The following is a 17,948-nucleotide window of genomic DNA, read 5'->3' on the forward strand; positions in this document are numbered from 1 at the left end:
CTTTCCTTCTTATGCAGTGATTTCAGGAAGGTTTTCCAACAGTCAAGCAATACGAAGAAGAGGAACATAGAGTGAACAGCTAATGAAGCCGACGATACATGATATTATTTCTAAACCTGAAAAATGTGTTAATTTCTAAAAAGCGGGCTTGGCAGAGCCCTTCTTTACTCTGCCACCGAAACCCCAGGCAATCTGATAAGCAATCTGAATCGAAGTATCCAGATTATCGGCTAAGACCAGATAAGTCCTGTATTCTTCTGGAAAAGACGACCGGCAGCCACTAAGTCCAATAGGGTATTATCTTGCCCTCCGGAAATAATCTCCTCTGCAAGCGTACCCGTCTCAATTTTACCGACCGTGCTAATGAGGAGCTTATCTCCAACAGACTTCTAATGTGGCAAGCTTAGGCGGGCTTCTGTTGTTACAAGACGAGCCGGGCTGAAGCTGCCACGAGCTGAGGAAGCAGAGCCGGTTGATGCAACAAGTAGACTACATCCCGTAGGAAGGACTTGGAATTTTTTTTTAATAACTAAATGCATCCCGTCTGATTGCCCGGAAGGAGTTGGAAGTCTTTCCCAACTTTGAAAGGATTCTTTGATAGTATCGGCTTTCTCCGAATGGTTATGATCCTAGATGCTATAGGATTGCTTTTATGGGGATCGTGAACGTTTAGTTGGCGGTTAGAAATCGAGTAATAGCTCGTCTGCAGATATATTAGATTCATATAGTAATAGCACTACTTATAAACCTAAATTTGTAATCCTCTTTAGAATTATTATTTTAATCGTAATATAGGATATATCGCTTATAAAACTCACTCCTAAGGCATTACTTTACGGGGATTTAAGACTTTTAAGCCCAGCTATTTCATTAGCTTATATAATTACCTAGTCCCTTTACCGCTTAGCCTAATCTCTTCTATTATAATATACAGTTGCTCCTTACCGTTAAATATCTGGGTTATTAGTTAAAGCAAATGCTTTAAGTTATATTATAATAATACTAGATTCTTTTCTAAAAATAGATAGCTTAATAAGATAGCTTATATATATCTTAAGTTATCTATCTATCTTAATAGGTATAGCTAATAGTATAAGCCTTATTATTATATATTATAGTATCTACTTTATATAATTAGATAGCACTATAGCCTATTACTCTTAATGCTATATTATATAATAATTATTTTTTAGCTACTATAATTGAATTATCTGGACTTTTTACCCTAAGAAAGAAGTTCGGTATAATAGGAAGATCATATTATATCAAAGGGATAATATGACCGCCAAGTTCATAATGCACTTTCTGGTCAAGTTATTCAGGATGAGCACTATAGTATAGATCTAGGTTGCCTGGCATAAGTATACTATCGGTCAAATGGTTAAGGTTTGTGAATAGGACTTGGCGAGCGGTATATATTCTATCCCCGATATTCCCTTCTATCATAGGGATAATATCGATAATGACCTGGCTCTCTTTCGATGCATGCGCATCTGCCCGCTGAAAAGCTTCGAACTGATCATCTGGAAACACGGAGGGGAAAGTGAGCGTAGAGGCTGTCCCAAAGTGGATCATTAACACAAGGAAGCTTTACTAGCTATAATTAGAACCTTAGAAATTAAATTAGATGATGTATTAAATTTAAGATGCATCTGCTGTTTTCATGCTGTAGGGGGGAGTGTCGTCAAGTAAGCGCCCGAAAGTGTCGGGGGTGGGAAACATTCTGGGCCGGTTCAGAGCCGGAAAACGGTAGATGGGGCCTGATTACTGGCTCTATCTTATCTTAAACGGTATAGAGCATAATCGGCGCCGGAGTGGAGACATCGTCAATTAAATTTCGGTGTCGAAGATAAGTATACGTTATTGTTCTTAATATCTACCCTCAGTTAGAAGAGTGACAGCTATGTATATATGAGCTTAAAAGGCCGATAAAAGACTTTTATAATAGCTGACAGAGCCTTCCCTCTTACTTAAGCATATATCCGTTTAAAGACAGAGGTCAATAGTCTATTGTAGCTGTTTTGTTATCCTCTTGTTATATTGTGTGTAATCTTAACGTGCAATTGGTCAGAGTGAAACTTGCGGACCTCCTAAAAGGGAGGACAGCGGTTGCTGAAAACAGAGGCTTCGACCTCAGAAAGCTACGACTCTTCTACAGAATGAATGAACTTGATGGGATCCCGTATTTTCTACGAGCTTTGGTTGTATGTGAAAGAATCTGCCGTAAACAGAGGCTATATCGAACAGTTGATCACACTTTACAACTAGTAGGAGAACCATGATAAGTGCGCGCTTGCATTCTCTGAAACGCAGTAATACCGTCACAGAGCGTAAGAATAATGGTATGTTTTGTGAATATCATATTGAAACCACAACTACTACTTGGTTGATAAATAAATGTTACTGTCCATCATACTTCGGCTTTCTCATCATGCACAGCATGAACCTTTCCATCATCTGTCAACACCGACCCTCTCCTCCTCGGTGCCACCACGGCTGCTCTCGTATCCCAATAGAGATAGATGGGCTCACCATCATCTTCCAGATCACCCTGGAGCTCACCGTTGCCACCAACCTCAATGACGCGCCAACCCGCCCGTGCAACTCGTTCACGGCAGACCGCGTTCATGTTGGCGAACCTGACCTCAGTGCCGTCTCCACCATAAGACTTGATGTTTGAAACAAGGTTCTTCAAGTATGTCACCGCCGTGGTATCGAGCATATTGACGCGTGAAAAGTCCAGGACGACCAGTCCAATGCCAGGTAGTGATGAGGGGTCGTTGATGTTGGCCTTCTTGCGGAGACGTGCTACTCTCTTTCCACCTACCACAGACCAGTTCCTTTCTGTTTCGGGCCCATGGCTACCACTGTAGTAGGCGGCATGATAAGTCTGAATCTCATCAAGTACCTTGGTGGTGTTGGCAAAGGCGTTGGGGAAGATTATAGACTCGTTAAAGGTAAAGATTCTTGCGTCTTCTGGGATTGTAGGTGGAGAGGTGTGGTTGTTTTCAAGTGCCCAGGTAGGTCTGCGGTTGGATTCAACGTCGGCACCAGTTGATGTCAGCCGGGTAAAGACCTGACGAAGGAGGATGTAGACAATATTGAAACCCACAGCACAGCCGATGCCCACCTCACTAGAGTGAAAGAGGGTGACCCAGAGTGCAAGCATGGACGAGATGAAATCAGCCAACGATGTCTTCCAGTACCGGTAGAAAGTTGAAGGTGGAGAGATCAGACCCCAAACAGCAGTGATGATGATAGCAGCTAAAGTAGCTTTGGGGATCCAGAAGAGTGCTCCAACAAGCTCATAAACGCAAACCAGTACAACAGCCATGGTAACAACACCAGAGAGGGGAGACTTGACATTGCATGACGAGTTGACAGCGGTACGGGACATGGCTCCACCAACACCCATAGCATGGAAGAAACTGTTGAAGAAGTTGGTGATGCCAAGGTAGCATAGCTCTTGACTTTGATCAGAGGTGTAGCTGTTCTTGACTGCAAAGGCGCGAGCGATGGCCAAGTGCTCAACTGCGGATCCGATGAACACAGCGATACTGCGACCAGCGACTTCGGGGATAAGGTCTGCCTTTGGCATTGTGGGTACTTGCTGACCTTCAGACTGGACTTTGACAACTTCAAATAGATATTCTTCTCTATTTTTGTTGACGCCGTAGCTGATGCCAGTGAACAGGACGAGGGCTAGAAATGCTCTTGTTGTAGACAGAAGCCAGATGACCTTGTTATCCTTGCTCCATCTCTTTCCAGATTTCTCAAGGATTGTGAGGAACAGAATTCCAGTGAAGCCAATGAGACAGGCCCAGCCGTTCGCATTGGGGAGTTCACTAAAGATATCATGGATCTGTTTGGCTGCGCCATCGCGGACATTGTCTTCACCGAGGAGAGAGTCCATCTGGTTCAGAATAATGGTGATGGCGATGGCAGTGATGAAGCCACTAAGGACAGGAAGAGATATAAATTCGAGGAGGAATCCGAGCTTCAGGAAGCCGAGTATCATACCGTAGATACCCATCATGAAGGCTGTCGCGGAGGCGATTTCGGACGGAGTCCATCTGTCTTGTAGGGCGTGAACGTTTTCGGAGGTGAGGAGACCGATGAGCGAGGTTGGGCCAGTAGAGACATCTAATTACAGTCAAACGTCAGCTCAATAATCGAGGGTCTGTCAGCTTAACTTACCTTTAGTAGAACCCATGAATGCATAGATCACAGCTGGGAGCCAACTCGACATCAAGCCATACTCAACAGGGATATTCGCGATCTTGGCATAGGACAAGCCCTGAGGAATGAGCATAAGACCCAAGGTCAGACCAGCAATAAGATCATTGATGAGCCATCGCAGATTATATCGTGGTAGCCAGCCAACGATGGGAACTTTGTCACTGATGTATTGTACTGTTCCCGAGGGGAGAGCTTTGGCCCCTTTGACGCTCAGTCGAGCTGCTCGATTCCAGGTAACGTCGTTTTTAACATCGGATTGGAAGTTTTTGAGAGCATTCATATTCATCTCTGCAATGCTGTAGAGCTTGTTTGAAGTGATTTGAAAAGATGCAATTCAATTCATGTAGTGATTCACTTGGGGTTGATATAGACTTTAACTACAGATAGCAACGCATGGCTCGCATCCAAAACATACTGCCGAGTGCATCACCATCACACCCTATCGCCTACCTGTCATGTGGCAGCTTGCACATACGTACAGACATACAGATAGATAGTCTATCAACTACTAAAGTGTATCACACCTCACTACATTTGACGACCACTCCCCGTACACCCTTCCAGGCCCTCACTGCACAGCGGATTGGGCACATTTATATGCGTAACACTCGATACGACGGGCGTATAACCTCATCAAGGAATTCATCTACATAATACCGAATACCGACAGATATCCATCTCATCCGAAGTCAACAACACACCTCAATTGAGTTTGGGAGGGAGTGTTTATCGTTGCAAAAGGTGCCTGGCCATACCATTTCAAGACTCTGTAAGCTGACGATACGCAAAGAGGTGTTGACGGTGGTTGTGTCACCGGCATATGAGGGGTTACGCTGACGAACAAGCTTGATCCTACAGTCCACATGATATGACCAGCTTGATGAATTTGGATCAAGATGAATGGCTGTTTGAACGGTGCTGCGTTGACGAGTGAGGGTCGCTTACATCGGGCTTTGTAGATCTCCCGCCGTTTTGAGACCCATGTCTTACTTTTGTCGCCGAGACAAGGATACATGAAACATTTTTAGAACTTTACAAGGAGTGACTCTACACGGAACTCGGATGTAAGGCATGACTGGGTCCCAACTTTATCAAGGCGGTTATCGTATAGTCTAACGAGTCATACGGACCGTTTATTCTAAGCTATCGAGTTCCCATATACGAGCGAGTTTCCTAAAGCTCTCAAGCTGCTGCAAGCCACGTTCTAGATCATTTTACAGCAGTTATGCTAGACTAGGTTACACATGTCGTTACATCGCTAGCCCGATAGACTTCGTCATTTCACGAAGACCCCTCATCTGCAGGCCACACAGCCCATCCAAACATGACGAGTAACTTGAGCAAAGCGGCAATCCACAAGGCTCCTGAAGTTCCCAGTTCGCTCTTGGCAATAATTCCTCCAATAATGGCTCCGATGAGAAGAAGCACCGGTGCAGCCACACGCCTGTTCCTCTCCACGTTGGAAGCAGTAAACAACCCCGCATCTGAAAACAGATCGCAGTAGATGCTCGTGAGTACGACGCTGGTTAGAGCGTTGAACTTGAGCGCTCTGCTCGCCACGGCTTGCCCGCAGCTTTGAAAGGCCACGAGGGCGATTGGCACGATCACGTACCAGGGCACGTCGTCTGGACCAGCGCCTTTCGGGCCCCATGTCAGAATGGACGCTGCTGCCACGATGAACGCTGTCTGAATGCCAAAAGACAAACAAAAGACCCATTTGCGTCTTGGGCTAGACGTGAAGGCTCGATGCAGACGGCTGAACAGAAAGGAACCGATGCAAAAAGACAGAATCGAGGTTCCAGACTTTTTCCACCGGTTCGTCCCCGCCGTTGGACCAAGACCGAGATAAACCGTATTACCTGTGAGTTCGTCAGTATGATGATTCCCAAGACTAACAAATAAGTAAATCTTGACCTGTCTGCATGGACACGAAAGCACCCCACGTGGAAATGGAAGCACTGTCGAGAATGCCTGTTATGATATAACACGAGAGAAGCATAACATCCGCCCAATCTCGACGAACATCAGCACCTAATCTCGTGCGCAACCAAGATCTAGATCCCGGCTTTGGTGCGAGCAGAGGCTGCGTTTCGTCATTTTGAGTAGAAATGCCGTTTTCAGCTCTGCTTTCACCGTTGGAGATTGCACCGTAGGGTTGAGACATGGTTTCTTTGGTCGTATGATCTGAATGTGTGACAATGAACTTGATAGTAGGTATTGATGTCTCTTTGGAATGGTTCGATGACGGGGAGTAAATAAGCACGACGCCAAAGACCAGAATAAACTACAATAGCGCCCGCAACTTAATCGCCAAGAACCTCGTCCGGAATGAAGTTTAGCTTATCACTACCGTCACATAGTGTCATCGCTTAGAGGATAGTCTTTGCACTCTTAGTTCTCAACCCCGCGTTTTCACCGAAGGTGTGTCGCAACACAAGGACAACCAAGTTCCGGACCTGTATACCCGTTAATTCCGCCATCCGAGGGGAGACACTACAATCGTCCAGATCGACATGGCTCGTCTCTAATAAGCGGGGAATTGTAAATCTGTGCTTATACCCGATTCCAAACTGCAATGCTACTGTCCTTCGGCGTCATCTTTTTACAAAGCCTGACACCCCCTCTCAATATCACCTATTTCCCCTCATTTTAACTTGTTTAAGCAGCTGCAAGTAACACAAACACACCATATCGTTTCAAGAAAGTTCCCTAGTTCTCAAAGCCAACCTCTCATCGTCAACAACGCGCTTGCGAGGTTGATCGTCTGGAGGTTGCCCCATGTTTGTGCCACATGGCTGCATCTGATAATGGCTCTTGTTGCAGGGCGCTATGTGCCGGATACCCGTTTTTACGGCACTCGTCAGCGTCACCATGCAATGGCACCTTGGACGGGTTTTGTAAGCCTGTTCGAATAAGCCTGTTTCGGGGATGAACCGGCTATCGCCTTCTCGGTATCATGATCTTTGTGCCGAAAGAATCTTGGCGATGATTTGGCTTTCAGCTTCAAATGATACTTAACGTGAGAGGACAATGAACAATTGAGCTACTTCAACAATTCAATTGTATTAGCAAGATACATCATCAGGCCCAATTTCCCCTCAACCATCACGTCATTTGTTTTTTGGTTCAAACCTTGTTATTGATATCTACTTGGAGGTAGATTCCATTTTCTCCTCCATTGATCATCTGCAATCATGCATCTTTATCAAATTGCTTTCTTTTCGGTCCTTCTGGACATTTGCGCTGGCGTCCCAGTCCAAGACAGTCCTCGTGAGCGACTGCTCAAGGGCCTTGGGATCCCAGACAATTACCGTGGCGTGACTGGTGGCAAGAAGATCCCCTTCACTCCTGGTGACAGAGATCCCTACGACTCACCCGTCGACTCTGTCGGGGACAAGCTTGACCCTCTTCCCTGGCGTAATGGTCTTGGAGCTTCTGTTCTTGGACCTTGGAATGAGGCGCGATCGCGTCAGAACCCAGATCTCGTCAGACCACCTAGCACTGACCATGGCAATCTTGCCAACATGCGATGGAGTTTTGCCGACTCCCATATCCGAATTGAGGTACGTCTCTTGCTTATAGAACTCAATAGTGGCTGACCTGAAGCAGGAAGGCGGATGGACTCGTCAAACAACCATTCGCGAGCTTCCAACAAGTATTGAGCTTGCTGGTGTGAACATGCGTCTTGGCGAAGGTGTCTACCGTGAGCTTCACTGGCACAAGGAGGCTGAGTGGGCTTATGTCCTTGACGGAGAGGTTCGAGTGACAGCTCTGGACTACGAGGGTGGCAACTTCATTGACGACCTCAAGAAGGGAGATCTATGGGTAAGTAAACTTGATTCATGATTAAGACCCGACTAACAAGCCTTTAGTACTTTCCCAGCGGAGTCCCTCACTCCCTCCAGGGTCTCAGCCCAAACGGTACTGAGTTTCTCCTCATCTTTGATGATGGACGTTTCTCTGAGGAGTCAACATTTGTGCTCACTGACTGGCTCGGTATGGTCTATCTCAGCTGTTTGCATATCACATGGCTAACAAATTCAGCACACACACCCAAGTCAGTCATCTCCAAGAACTTCGACTTGGATCCCGAGGTCTTCAAGAACCTTCCTGCGGGAGAAAAGTACATTTTCCAAGGTCGCAATCCTGGTAAAATCTCGGATGAAGCCCCCAAGGGCAAGAAGGCCAAGAAGTCGAAGTACAACTTTACCCACCGCATGCACGATCAAGTTCCCCTCAAGACCAGTGGCGGCCAAGTCCGCATCACTGACTCCAAGAACTTCCCCATCTCCAAGACCATCGCTGCAGCCCACGCCATCATCGATCCCGGTGCCATCCGGGAGATGCACTGGCATCCTTCTGCTGATGAGTGGTCGTTCTTCATCAAGGGTCGTGCAAGAGTTACCATCTTTGCTGCAGAGGGTACTGCTAGAACCTTTGACTACGTCCCTGGCGATGTCGGCATTGTTCCCCGAAACATGGGTCACTTTGTCGAGAACATTGGTGACGAGCCCATTGAGATGCTTGAGATCTTTAGGTCAGATGAGTTTAGAGATATTTCTCTGTTCCAGTGGATGGGCGAGACACCAAAGAAGCAGGTCATTGACACGCTCTTTGCTAATGATCCCAAGAATGCTGAGAGGTTTTGGGATAAGATCAAGGATGCTGATAATGAGGTTATTACCAAACCTGACTTTTACAAGCAGAAGGATGAGATTGTTGGCGAGTTATAATCTTAGTCTAGTGGTATAGATCTTTAGTAGGGCAGGGCCTACCCCGGATGCTTAAATGCAGAACAAATTGACACTTTATTTAATGCATTATAATTCCACTCGAGCCATGGTTCGTCAACAATTAAATTGGGAATTGACAGCGCAGGTAACAGTCATATAGCTTATTTTTGATTACAAGATCTTCATCCATCTGGGCTCAAGCTAAGAAGAGCAGTGTGGGGACATGCACTACCGTATATTTCCAGGAAATTGGTCGAGGGGAGTAAGCCAGCCACAGCAGGTCTAGGTAAGGTACTTAGCTACCCAATAATTTGCCAAAGGGTCAAGCAAATCAATAACGGCCTCTGTATACTTTATCATCCGGCCTAGATGATATCTAGAAGTGATTAACACGGCAAGACCCAGTGGCTTGCCTTAGTCGGTTTACTCCCCTCGACCGATTTCTTTTTGGAAATATACGGTAGACCTTGGTCATCTTCACAACAGCGACAACGTATCTCATGTCAACGTCCAGGATAATTCAACACAAGGTCATTGAAGTATAGGCCTCTAGTTTGACGACTCTTGCATCCGGAAATAAATTGAGGTTTCGTGGTCTAGTTGGTTATGGCATCTCGCTCACACCGAGAAGGTCCCCGGTTCGAGCCCGGGCGTAACCTTTCTTTTGCCAAGATGGCAGTCTAGTTGCAGAATTATTTTTTCTTTTTGTTCCATAATGATATATAAACATATCTAATTGAGTCAGGTAATAACAAATGTCTTTACATCGCTATACTTGATAAATAACCGGCCGTTATGGTATACGCTACCTTCGTTCACCACTTCAAAGCTACCTTGATAGAAGCGGCGAGTAGCTTACCGCCCTGTGCCTGAGTAGCAGCATTGGGGTGGTAATCACAGCCTGCTTCCGCACCTTGAGTCGGCCAGTCCACGAAATGAGTTTTGACACCGCTCAATTGTTTCATGGCATCCTTGAGTACACGAACATGGGTGCTCTTCTGCGCATCCGCTGCAGTAGGGTAGTTGTCATTCAACAATGGTGAAGACACGAAGAAGAACTGGGCTTTGGGATAGTGTGACTGGATGCTCTTGACCAGTTTGACGAGAGCTTTGGTGAGATCCGCTGGGTTGACTGGGTCCCGAACATTGAGATAACTAAAGTCGTTGGTGCCGAGATTGATGACAACAGCATCAGGGACCCATGACTTGGGGAACGGGAAACTGTTGTCCTTATCATTACCACCGTAGCGCGTGTAGATAGTGGGCATCGGTGGTGATGTATCAGGAGGAGACGAGGCGTAGTTGCGAATAAGACCCTTTCCACTCCAAGCTACAACGCTATAATCTGCGTTCAAAGACCGGGCTGCTACGGCACCGTATGTCTTGCCGTTGTTTTGAAGAGCAGCGGTATCCACGCAGGGAAGAACACCATCCAGACCATAGCCCACAGAGATGGAGTCTCCAATGATTTCGATCTTGCGCTTTGGCGGCGCAGTGTCGAGCAGTTTGCCATCAGTAGAAACACCAGCAATACTGAAAGTGCCAAACGACGTCTCTGACCGCTTGCGGAGCTCAACAGTATGAGTTCCCTTTGGCAATTTGGGGACCGATATCGAAGTGCCGTTCACGTTGGCAATGACAATTGGGTCTTTACCGTCAATGATCAGGTCGGCGCTTGAAGTTCCAGTGACCGCATTGATCTTGATAGTTGCTTCAGTTCCCGTGAAAGTGAAAGCCACGCCAGTACTCGGCCATGTGAGCTGCTTGGTCGCCGGGTTGACTCTACCAACAAAGCGATAGCCCTAGATGACGTTAGAACAGGTCAATGTCCGTTATGGTAAGACTTACAGGCACTTTAGCAGCCGTGACGGCAGTGACCAAAAACGTTAACACGGTCAGCTTCATCTTGGTGAACAAATGGTTCAAAGACGATTGTCGTTCATCACCGAAATTGAGGGATATTTCATGTATTTAAACATGTCCTGATTTTCGATGGTCTTCGGTGCGACCCATCCGAATTGCCTAAATGGGTAATTTACTGTCCCAGAAATCATCCACCACTCATAAACCCGACAAACAATTTACATCAAACATCAAATATCCATCGAGAGTCATGGTTCACTGTTTTATCTTTAATGGCATCGACGTTATTATTTGTTCATTGATCTTGAGTAGTGGCGCGATGCGCAACGACCGTGCCGACTGTTCCGATACACATGATGACCAAATGCGACACAGCGGTAAAGTCGCAATGCTAAACAATTTGTGATGACTTTCAAAACTGCTTCTATGATCTCTCAATCCGACTTTACCGCCTCAGAGTTTCTCAATGGGTGATACTCAGCAGGGTTGGTTCCCTCCAAAGGTCCAACAGCAGCCACACGCCGAGCATTCAACATATCAAGATCAATCCTCGGCCCGGTAAACGTGTTCTTCTTGGTAGTAAACCAGAGAACAATCACAAATCCCACCAATCCAACGAACACAACCGAGACGTAGCTCATGTTTTCTGCCGTGACTGGCATTGTTGTGGGAAAACAGTACAAGATGTCCAGGAAAACAACCCAAACTACGGAGATACCGTTGATCAAAGCGCCATACTTGCCGAGGTTGAAATATCGTAGTGGCAAGACTCGTTCGCGTCCTCTGTAGAGTAAAACGGCTTGTGGAATGATGCATGATGTCTGCAGGAAAATGATGGCTGCACTGACCATGGCGGCAAATGCAGTGGAGGAACCAAGGAAAATCAGACCATATAACTATAAGAGCAAGGTTAGTGTGGATCACATGGTCAACTCCAGGTCATTTACTGACTGTAATAAACGTTGCCGAAAGCAACAAAGCGTTGACAGGCACCTCAAATTTGGGATGGACACGTTCCCAAAAGTGTGAGTACGGTAATGCGCCATCACGAGACACGGCCCATAGCGTTCGTGATGAAGTCGTGGCTACAGATGGTCAGCTTGGAAGTCACGTCGTATGAGATATCTTACCGTTGGCGACAAGATTCGCAAAGAAGCAGAATGCAAACAAGGTCATCAACACCGTCGCCCCAGATCGAGATCCGGTTCCTTGAAAGTAAATCTCAAACAACGGTAGTCCAGTCGTCGTGTTGAGCACAGCCGAGATATCCGATATCGCATACATAAGAGAAGCCGCAAAAGGAAAGGCGGTCAAGAGCCCCATCAGCAAAGGGTATATCATGACCTTGGGTACGTTCTTGGCTGGGTTGGGGATCTCCTCACAGAGATGAGCACCACAGTCACTACCCAGAAAGGCATATACTGCGTTTCCAACCGCCAGCATGAAAGCAAATCCATCACTGGACCAGCCTGTTCTGTTGGTCGTATCTTTAAAGATAAACTCCGACGAAGCATGGTTCTTGGTTACCACGAACAGAGTGATGGTTGTGGCGCTGAGGGTCAAGACTGATAGTACGAATACCATCTTGTTGAAAAGAGGGATCCATCGTGACATGAATATGTTGGCGGAAGTGGCTATCCAGATTAGGGCAACGTATATCAGATACTGGTGCCATCGTTCCTGATTCCAATCGGGATGCCAGGCGCTCACGATGTCAAGGATCATTGATGAGACAAAGTTGGACACTGAGCTTGAAGCAAGCCACCAGCCAATGACGCTCATCCAGCCGTTTCTAAAATGGTTAGTATACTATAATAATAATATGGCAGACTGAATACTAACAGGTAAGACGCAAAGGGTTTGTAGTCATCTCTGGCTACCATAAACGACCAGTAATATTGTGCACCAGCGACTGGATACGCGGATGCAAGTTCTGCCATGCCCAATGAGACAATAGTAGTCATCACTCCCGCGATAGGAAGAGACCACAGGGTTCCCGCCGAGGAAGCCTCAGTCAAGCTGATACCAATCGAAGATCCTGTTCCCAGCCACGTACATGTGAGAGTGAACGACAGCGCGCCGAGTGACCACAACGAGAAACGGCGAGGCATAGCCTGCTGATACCCCGCTGCTTCAAGCTCCAGAGCATCGCTGTTGCCCGAGCTGTCGGAAGGAATTTGCGACATGGTGTTCATAATTCTTCGCCGAGTTTAACTTTGAGGGATGCTCGAGATTGATGGCTTGCGCGCAGCGATAGAGTAGTGAGTAGGTGCAAAAGAGGCTTTATATAGACCCCTCAACAGAGTAGGTATTGATCACGCGAGCGTGCTTCGCTGGAGTGACACGAGAGTTCCGAGTGACTGGGTCAGATCCAATGAGATGGACGATGGTGACAGAGATAAGAGTTTGTGCGACATGGACGGTGGGGATAATGTGGCTTGATTAAATATTCTTTTAACGAGTGTTAGATATGAGAAGCTTGGAGTTTCTGCGTAACTTTATATTTCTGAGACATTGTTGTGGTTGATGTCTTAAAAGTTTAATCATCATATTTTAATCTTCTTCTGTGGTATGATGTCACGTTGCGGCTGAACTTTATCGAGTACAAGATGTGGAGGCGCCAGCCTATGTCGGTATGTGAAGACCTCATCAGCAAGAGTAGCTCGTGTACGTGTATGAACATGAGATGATTGGATGCTAAAACTGGTTGTTTTGCCGATGGACAAAAGACTGCATAACTAGCGAACAGGTGGATGATCAGTGCCTCAACAGCACTGGCACGGTTGACGGCTAGGCAGTAAGTATGAGTCGACGGCACGATAGGTATTATTACAGCTCCAGGGTAGGCATAGGAGAGTCGACTAGAGTGAGGGAATCGTCCTGGCAAAGAGAATAGAAAGTACGGTTAAATACCCTATACATATTGATCCGCTAGCATTGTATGTCTCATAAGCAATCAATAAGTTTTCTAATTCTTGATACATATTTACCGGACAGTACCACTATATTTAGTTCCTCCGAGTTTATGCTGCTCAGCATTTTTCTCATCCGTCCTGACGTCACGTAAGCAATGAATACGACACAACCAATGTCGCGGCGATTGGCGAGATGCAGAGAGTACATATAACAGCAGATGTGCCAAGACATATGAAATCGAGTACAAGGTCCTGTCCAGCTGAAAAAGAAGCAATCAACCAACGAGGTATTCGACAAAGATCCCATGACATAATGAATCAAGGTTATTCGACTGTTTAGGGCTGGAGTGCGTTTCGTATTCTTCCAATGCAACTCACCATCCTGGTCCTGAATCGAGATAATTTCCCTCTAGTCAATCTGATTGGTAGCCTTGTGATCTTCAATTTTAGCGCATGCGGCTTTGCTTACTTCTCGTATGACATGACTCGAATGGTGTTGGTCAGACGCACGGCCTGGTCCAGTTGAGCTTTTCCCGAAACTGTCGAATAAACGAAAATTGGGCTCGGCAAGTTGTCTTTTATTGAGATCCTCGCTTGTGGGCTGGCTCAATAACTAAAGACCGGGACTGTGCTTGAAAGATGGCCAACTCTCCAGTCAGTAAGCGACATGCTTCTCCCGGAGACGGGAGGCCCGAGGATATCCTGGAAATCTCAGTCTTACCACCTGGTAAATCAACCAATAGAGGTTTGTATGTTGAGTTAGCGAAGTTGCATTCGTATCAGCATCCAACCACCTGCAGCTTGGTATGCATTTCACCCTTCCAGTTGGCTGCCTACTTCGTACCGATGTCTATATAACTACAAGCTGGAAGCAGTGGCGTTTTGAGACTGTCATCTTTCTTACTGTCATCACTCTGTTTCACAATGTCATTCATTCTCACCGGCAGAAAGCTTACTATTCTACCATTGGTATATCAAAGTCAAGAAATTGACAGCTCAGAGTGGATAACCCTCTTTACCCTATGCCTCGCTCCACTCATCGCGCATATCATAGCCGGTACACCCTCGCCGGTTTATCTTCATCAAAGCCGGCCACGATGGCACGAACAGATCTGCCAGTACAACCCAACGTCAATCCTCTGGCGGTACGCTGCGATAGCCGATAGACGCATCCGAGCCAAATCTTGGGATCGGACTGACCTCGCTCCTACTAATGCCATCTTCTGGACTAATCGAGGCTGGGATGGTTCTGAGGCTATGATTGCAAGCAGCGCGGCGTATTGCTATCACTTTCCTGATAACACGAGGATTTCGATATTCTCAAAGGAAATGATTACTACCATCATTGTCACTTCTCAGGGTGTGCAAGCCATGGTACTTCTTCTTGGCGCACTTGATAAGAATAAATACTCTGGTTTTACAAAGTGGATGGCAGTGGATGCGATATTCTTCCCACTAGCCATGATTGGGCTTCTGAGGCTCTGCTGCGCATTTTGGCTCAACGATGACTATGGGTACTCGGCAGCTCACTCAACGACCCCAGAGCCACCCGTTTTTTACGGACACTCGTCTGGGGACGTTGCAGAGATGGGCAAGATAAGACTCTTGCCACGAACAGATTCCAACGAGACATCATCGAGCACGTTACTAGAGCGTTCTACATCATATCCTCAGTCCCGTTTCAAAACGCCATCATCCTCTTGGGGCAGCAAAATATTCCGATCATTATTTCTTTTTTTAGTTATATGTCTCTTGATACTCGACACGTTGTACCTGATCCGCGGTGGGAGGCATACCACCACGAGCTTTGTTTTCACCATTTACTACATGTTCTTTCTCACCATGACCATCATCATATTCATGCCTTACTTCTGGCAAGGCAAGACGACATCGACCATCATACCATGCATAACCTCAACAGCTTACAAGATCTACACCGGCTTTATTTTCGGTATCACAGTGGCAACGATTGTGATAGCATGTGTCGAAACCCGGAGAACTCCATGCGGCAAATATACGAGCGGCTCCGGTACTGAGGGTGATCTACGTGCTTGTTGGAGCGAATATACCGACTATGTGTCTCTTCATGTGGAGTACGACACTAATTCGTCCGGACTTGCTGTCCATGACTTTTCAATTGCGAATAAGTTCGCATTCATCCCTGTCAACTCTACAGAGCTGCCAGAAGTCGACTTTAAGGGGACATGCTTTGGAAAGGCACTTTCGAACGAATAAAGACTAGACAACAAATATATTTAACTGTCCATATGTCCTCTCTACCCCTCACTCACTGATGCCATCGTCAAGCAAAAATCCCAACAATCGAATAATCCTGGTCAAGATCTGCACCAGACCGTTGCATCGTACTGCGGTTAGTAACCTACGTGGCCCTCTTCTCCACTGATGTTCGCCCGCTGGAGTGGGGAGTCATGCAATGCGAGATAAATGATTGACCGCCCTCTGAGGTTTTTTCTCTTTTTCTCCCACGAATCGCTTTATTTTTCGCCTCCAACCAACAGGCCAAGCATTCGCTTGCCCGTCCATTGTTTTGCCTATACCATCGTTTGTTATACCTAAACCTACTACTCGGTATTCAATATGTCCTCTCCAGAGGTGCCACCGAGGCCTCGAACGCCCGAGGAGCTTGAGGATCCGGCGGTCCGGCCTGAAGATGGCACAATCGAACCAGTCAGCCACTACTTCAGCCCCATGTATGGGGTCTATCCATCTCATTATGTCCTAACGCTTCGTATAGGACACTGATTCTGACTCTTCGTACACAAAGTCGTAAGAAATAAGATAATGACACTGTAGCGAAGGTTTCGCTGACGAGAACTAGAATCGAAGTCACCGATACCGAATCACTCAAGTCCTCCATTATAGAATACAAATGGGTTCATGGTAGACGATTTCATGCCTACGGTGACGGTACTTACTGGTAAATCATGATGTAAGAATGAGGTTGCAGCCAGGATTGCTAAATACCTCGTAGGGGCGCCAACGATGACCGTCAACAAGAAGCCGAAGACTTGATGCAAGTGACAATATCCACCTCTCACATACAACATGTACGACTAACAGAAATCCAGTCATGAATTATTCCGTATTGTACTTGACGGTAAATTATACCAGTCACCTATTGGCGAGAACCCACAAGTCAGTTCTACTGCCAATCGGTTACTGCTGATATACTGACCTGCAACCAACAGAACATTTTAGACGTTGGCTGTGGCACGGGCATCTGGGCCATGTGAGTCTTGACAGGGTTCCAAAATCCACAGCTGCATGTTGACAGAAATAGTGATATGGCAGACCTTCACCCCTCTGCCGAAGTCGTCGGTGTCGATTTATCACCTATCCAGCCTAACTTCGTCCCTCTTAACTGTAGATTCGAAGTTGACGATATCAACAAAGAGTGGACATACCCAGACAATAAATTCGACTTTATCCACCTCCGATACATGACGGGCACAGTTCCAAACTGGAAAGACCTACTTCAGAAGGCTCAAAGGCAAGACATCACAAGTTATTCGACAGTCTAGTTCTAACCAATTGACAGATACCTAAAGCCCGGTGGCTGGATCGAGCACGTTGAACTCTGGGGTAACGCAATGTCTGACGACGGAACCATGACTGAAGACTCTCCACTCAAAACATGGGTTCGGATCTTTGACCAAATCGGAGAAAAGATTGGCAACCCGTTCTTCTGGGACCCGGTCGAGGCATTCCAGGAGGCTGGTTTGCAAAACATAAGCGAGCGAAAGGTCAAGGTGCCCATTGGTACTTGGCCTAAGAACAAGGATCTCAAGCAGTGGGGCGCCTGGAACCGACAATTCCTGATGCAAGGACTGGAAGGGTTTTCTATTCGCGGTTTGACAGAGCTTCTGGGGGTATGCTACTCTTGCGGTTACTTGGTTTGTTTACATGCTAACGAATGGACTTTAGTGGGAATACGAAAAGGCGCAAGTCTTTCTTGTCGATATGCGTAAGGAGTTGTTGAACCCAAGCCTCCATTCATACGTCTTAGTGTACGTATTCTTAACTTATGAGATATCTATCTCGCTTAGTACTAACGCGATACAGAACTGCTGTTTGGGGTCAAAAGCCTTTAGAATAGAATATAAACGCAGCTCATATCATTCAATATCCACATTTTTTACTATAATCTGGGGAACCTGTTCCAATACTGGAAAAATGA

General features: G+C 46.4%; 8 protein-coding genes and 1 non-coding gene across 9 annotated transcripts; 5 read left to right on the plus strand and 4 right to left on the minus strand.

Annotated features, from left to right (window-relative positions):
• Positions 1-2,410: 2,410 nt before the first annotated feature.
• On the minus strand, positions 2,411-5,222 carry FGSG_11115 (uncharacterized protein; the record flags this gene model as incomplete). Its single annotated transcript, XM_011326938.1, has 5 exons — positions 2,411-4,143; positions 4,198-4,535; positions 4,715-4,737; positions 4,941-5,091; positions 5,185-5,222. The coding sequence occupies 5 exons, from the start codon at positions 5,220-5,222 to the stop codon at positions 2,411-2,413; spliced, it is 2,283 nt and encodes a 760-aa protein (XP_011325240.1).
• A 298-nt stretch (positions 5,223-5,520) lies between these two features.
• FGSG_11114 (uncharacterized protein) lies at positions 5,521-6,403 on the minus strand (the record flags this gene model as incomplete). Its single annotated transcript, XM_011326939.1, has 2 exons — positions 5,521-6,098; positions 6,154-6,403. 2 exons carry the CDS (start codon positions 6,401-6,403, stop codon positions 5,521-5,523), a joined length of 828 nt encoding a protein of 275 aa, XP_011325241.1.
• Positions 6,404-7,289: 886 nt separating this feature from the next.
• FGSG_11113 (uncharacterized protein) lies at positions 7,290-9,054 on the plus strand. Its single transcript, XM_011326940.1, has 4 exons — positions 7,290-7,802; positions 7,849-8,064; positions 8,112-8,235; positions 8,284-9,054. Exons 1-4 carry the CDS (start codon positions 7,434-7,436, stop codon positions 8,970-8,972), a joined length of 1,398 nt encoding a protein of 465 aa, XP_011325242.1. The 5' UTR covers positions 7,290-7,433; the 3' UTR covers positions 8,973-9,054.
• A 503-nt stretch (positions 9,055-9,557) lies between these two features.
• On the plus strand, positions 9,558-9,631 carry FGSG_20769. The gene has a single exon. It is a non-coding gene; the product is annotated as a tRNA-Val (tRNA).
• Positions 9,632-9,787: 156 nt separating this feature from the next.
• On the minus strand, positions 9,788-10,877 carry FGSG_11112 (uncharacterized protein; the record flags this gene model as incomplete). Its single annotated transcript, XM_011326941.1, has 2 exons — positions 9,788-10,774; positions 10,821-10,877. The coding sequence occupies 2 exons, from the start codon at positions 10,875-10,877 to the stop codon at positions 9,788-9,790; spliced, it is 1,044 nt and encodes a 347-aa protein (XP_011325243.1).
• Positions 10,878-11,269: 392 nt separating this feature from the next.
• On the minus strand, positions 11,270-13,021 carry FGSG_11111 (uncharacterized protein; the record flags this gene model as incomplete). The annotated part of the gene is made up of 4 exons (XM_011326942.1): positions 11,270-11,731; positions 11,787-11,920; positions 11,966-12,627; positions 12,678-13,021. The coding sequence occupies 4 exons, from the start codon at positions 13,019-13,021 to the stop codon at positions 11,270-11,272; spliced, it is 1,602 nt and encodes a 533-aa protein (XP_011325244.1).
• A 1,653-nt stretch (positions 13,022-14,674) lies between these two features.
• FGSG_11110 (uncharacterized protein) lies at positions 14,675-15,985 on the plus strand (the record flags this gene model as incomplete). Its single annotated transcript, XM_011326943.1, has 1 exon — positions 14,675-15,985. One exon carries the CDS (start codon positions 14,675-14,677, stop codon positions 15,983-15,985), a length of 1,311 nt encoding a protein of 436 aa, XP_011325245.1.
• Positions 15,986-16,348: 363 nt separating this feature from the next.
• FGSG_13856 (uncharacterized protein) lies at positions 16,349-17,004 on the plus strand (the record flags this gene model as incomplete). Its single annotated transcript, XM_011326944.1, has 4 exons — positions 16,349-16,461; positions 16,590-16,688; positions 16,743-16,818; positions 16,960-17,004. 4 exons carry the CDS (start codon positions 16,349-16,351, stop codon positions 17,002-17,004), a joined length of 333 nt encoding a protein of 110 aa, XP_011325246.1.
• A 357-nt stretch (positions 17,005-17,361) lies between these two features.
• FGSG_13857 (uncharacterized protein) lies at positions 17,362-17,867 on the plus strand (the record flags this gene model as incomplete). Its single annotated transcript, XM_011326945.1, has 3 exons — positions 17,362-17,640; positions 17,696-17,778; positions 17,834-17,867. 3 exons carry the CDS (start codon positions 17,362-17,364, stop codon positions 17,865-17,867), a joined length of 396 nt encoding a protein of 131 aa, XP_011325247.1.
• Between the last annotated feature and the right edge of the window lie 81 nt (positions 17,868-17,948).

Source organism: Fusarium graminearum, chromosome 3 (genome assembly GCF_000240135.3).
Source record: "Fusarium graminearum PH-1 chromosome 3, whole genome shotgun sequence".
In the NCBI taxonomy this organism is placed as follows: Eukaryota; Fungi; Ascomycota; class Sordariomycetes; order Hypocreales; family Nectriaceae; genus Fusarium; species Fusarium graminearum.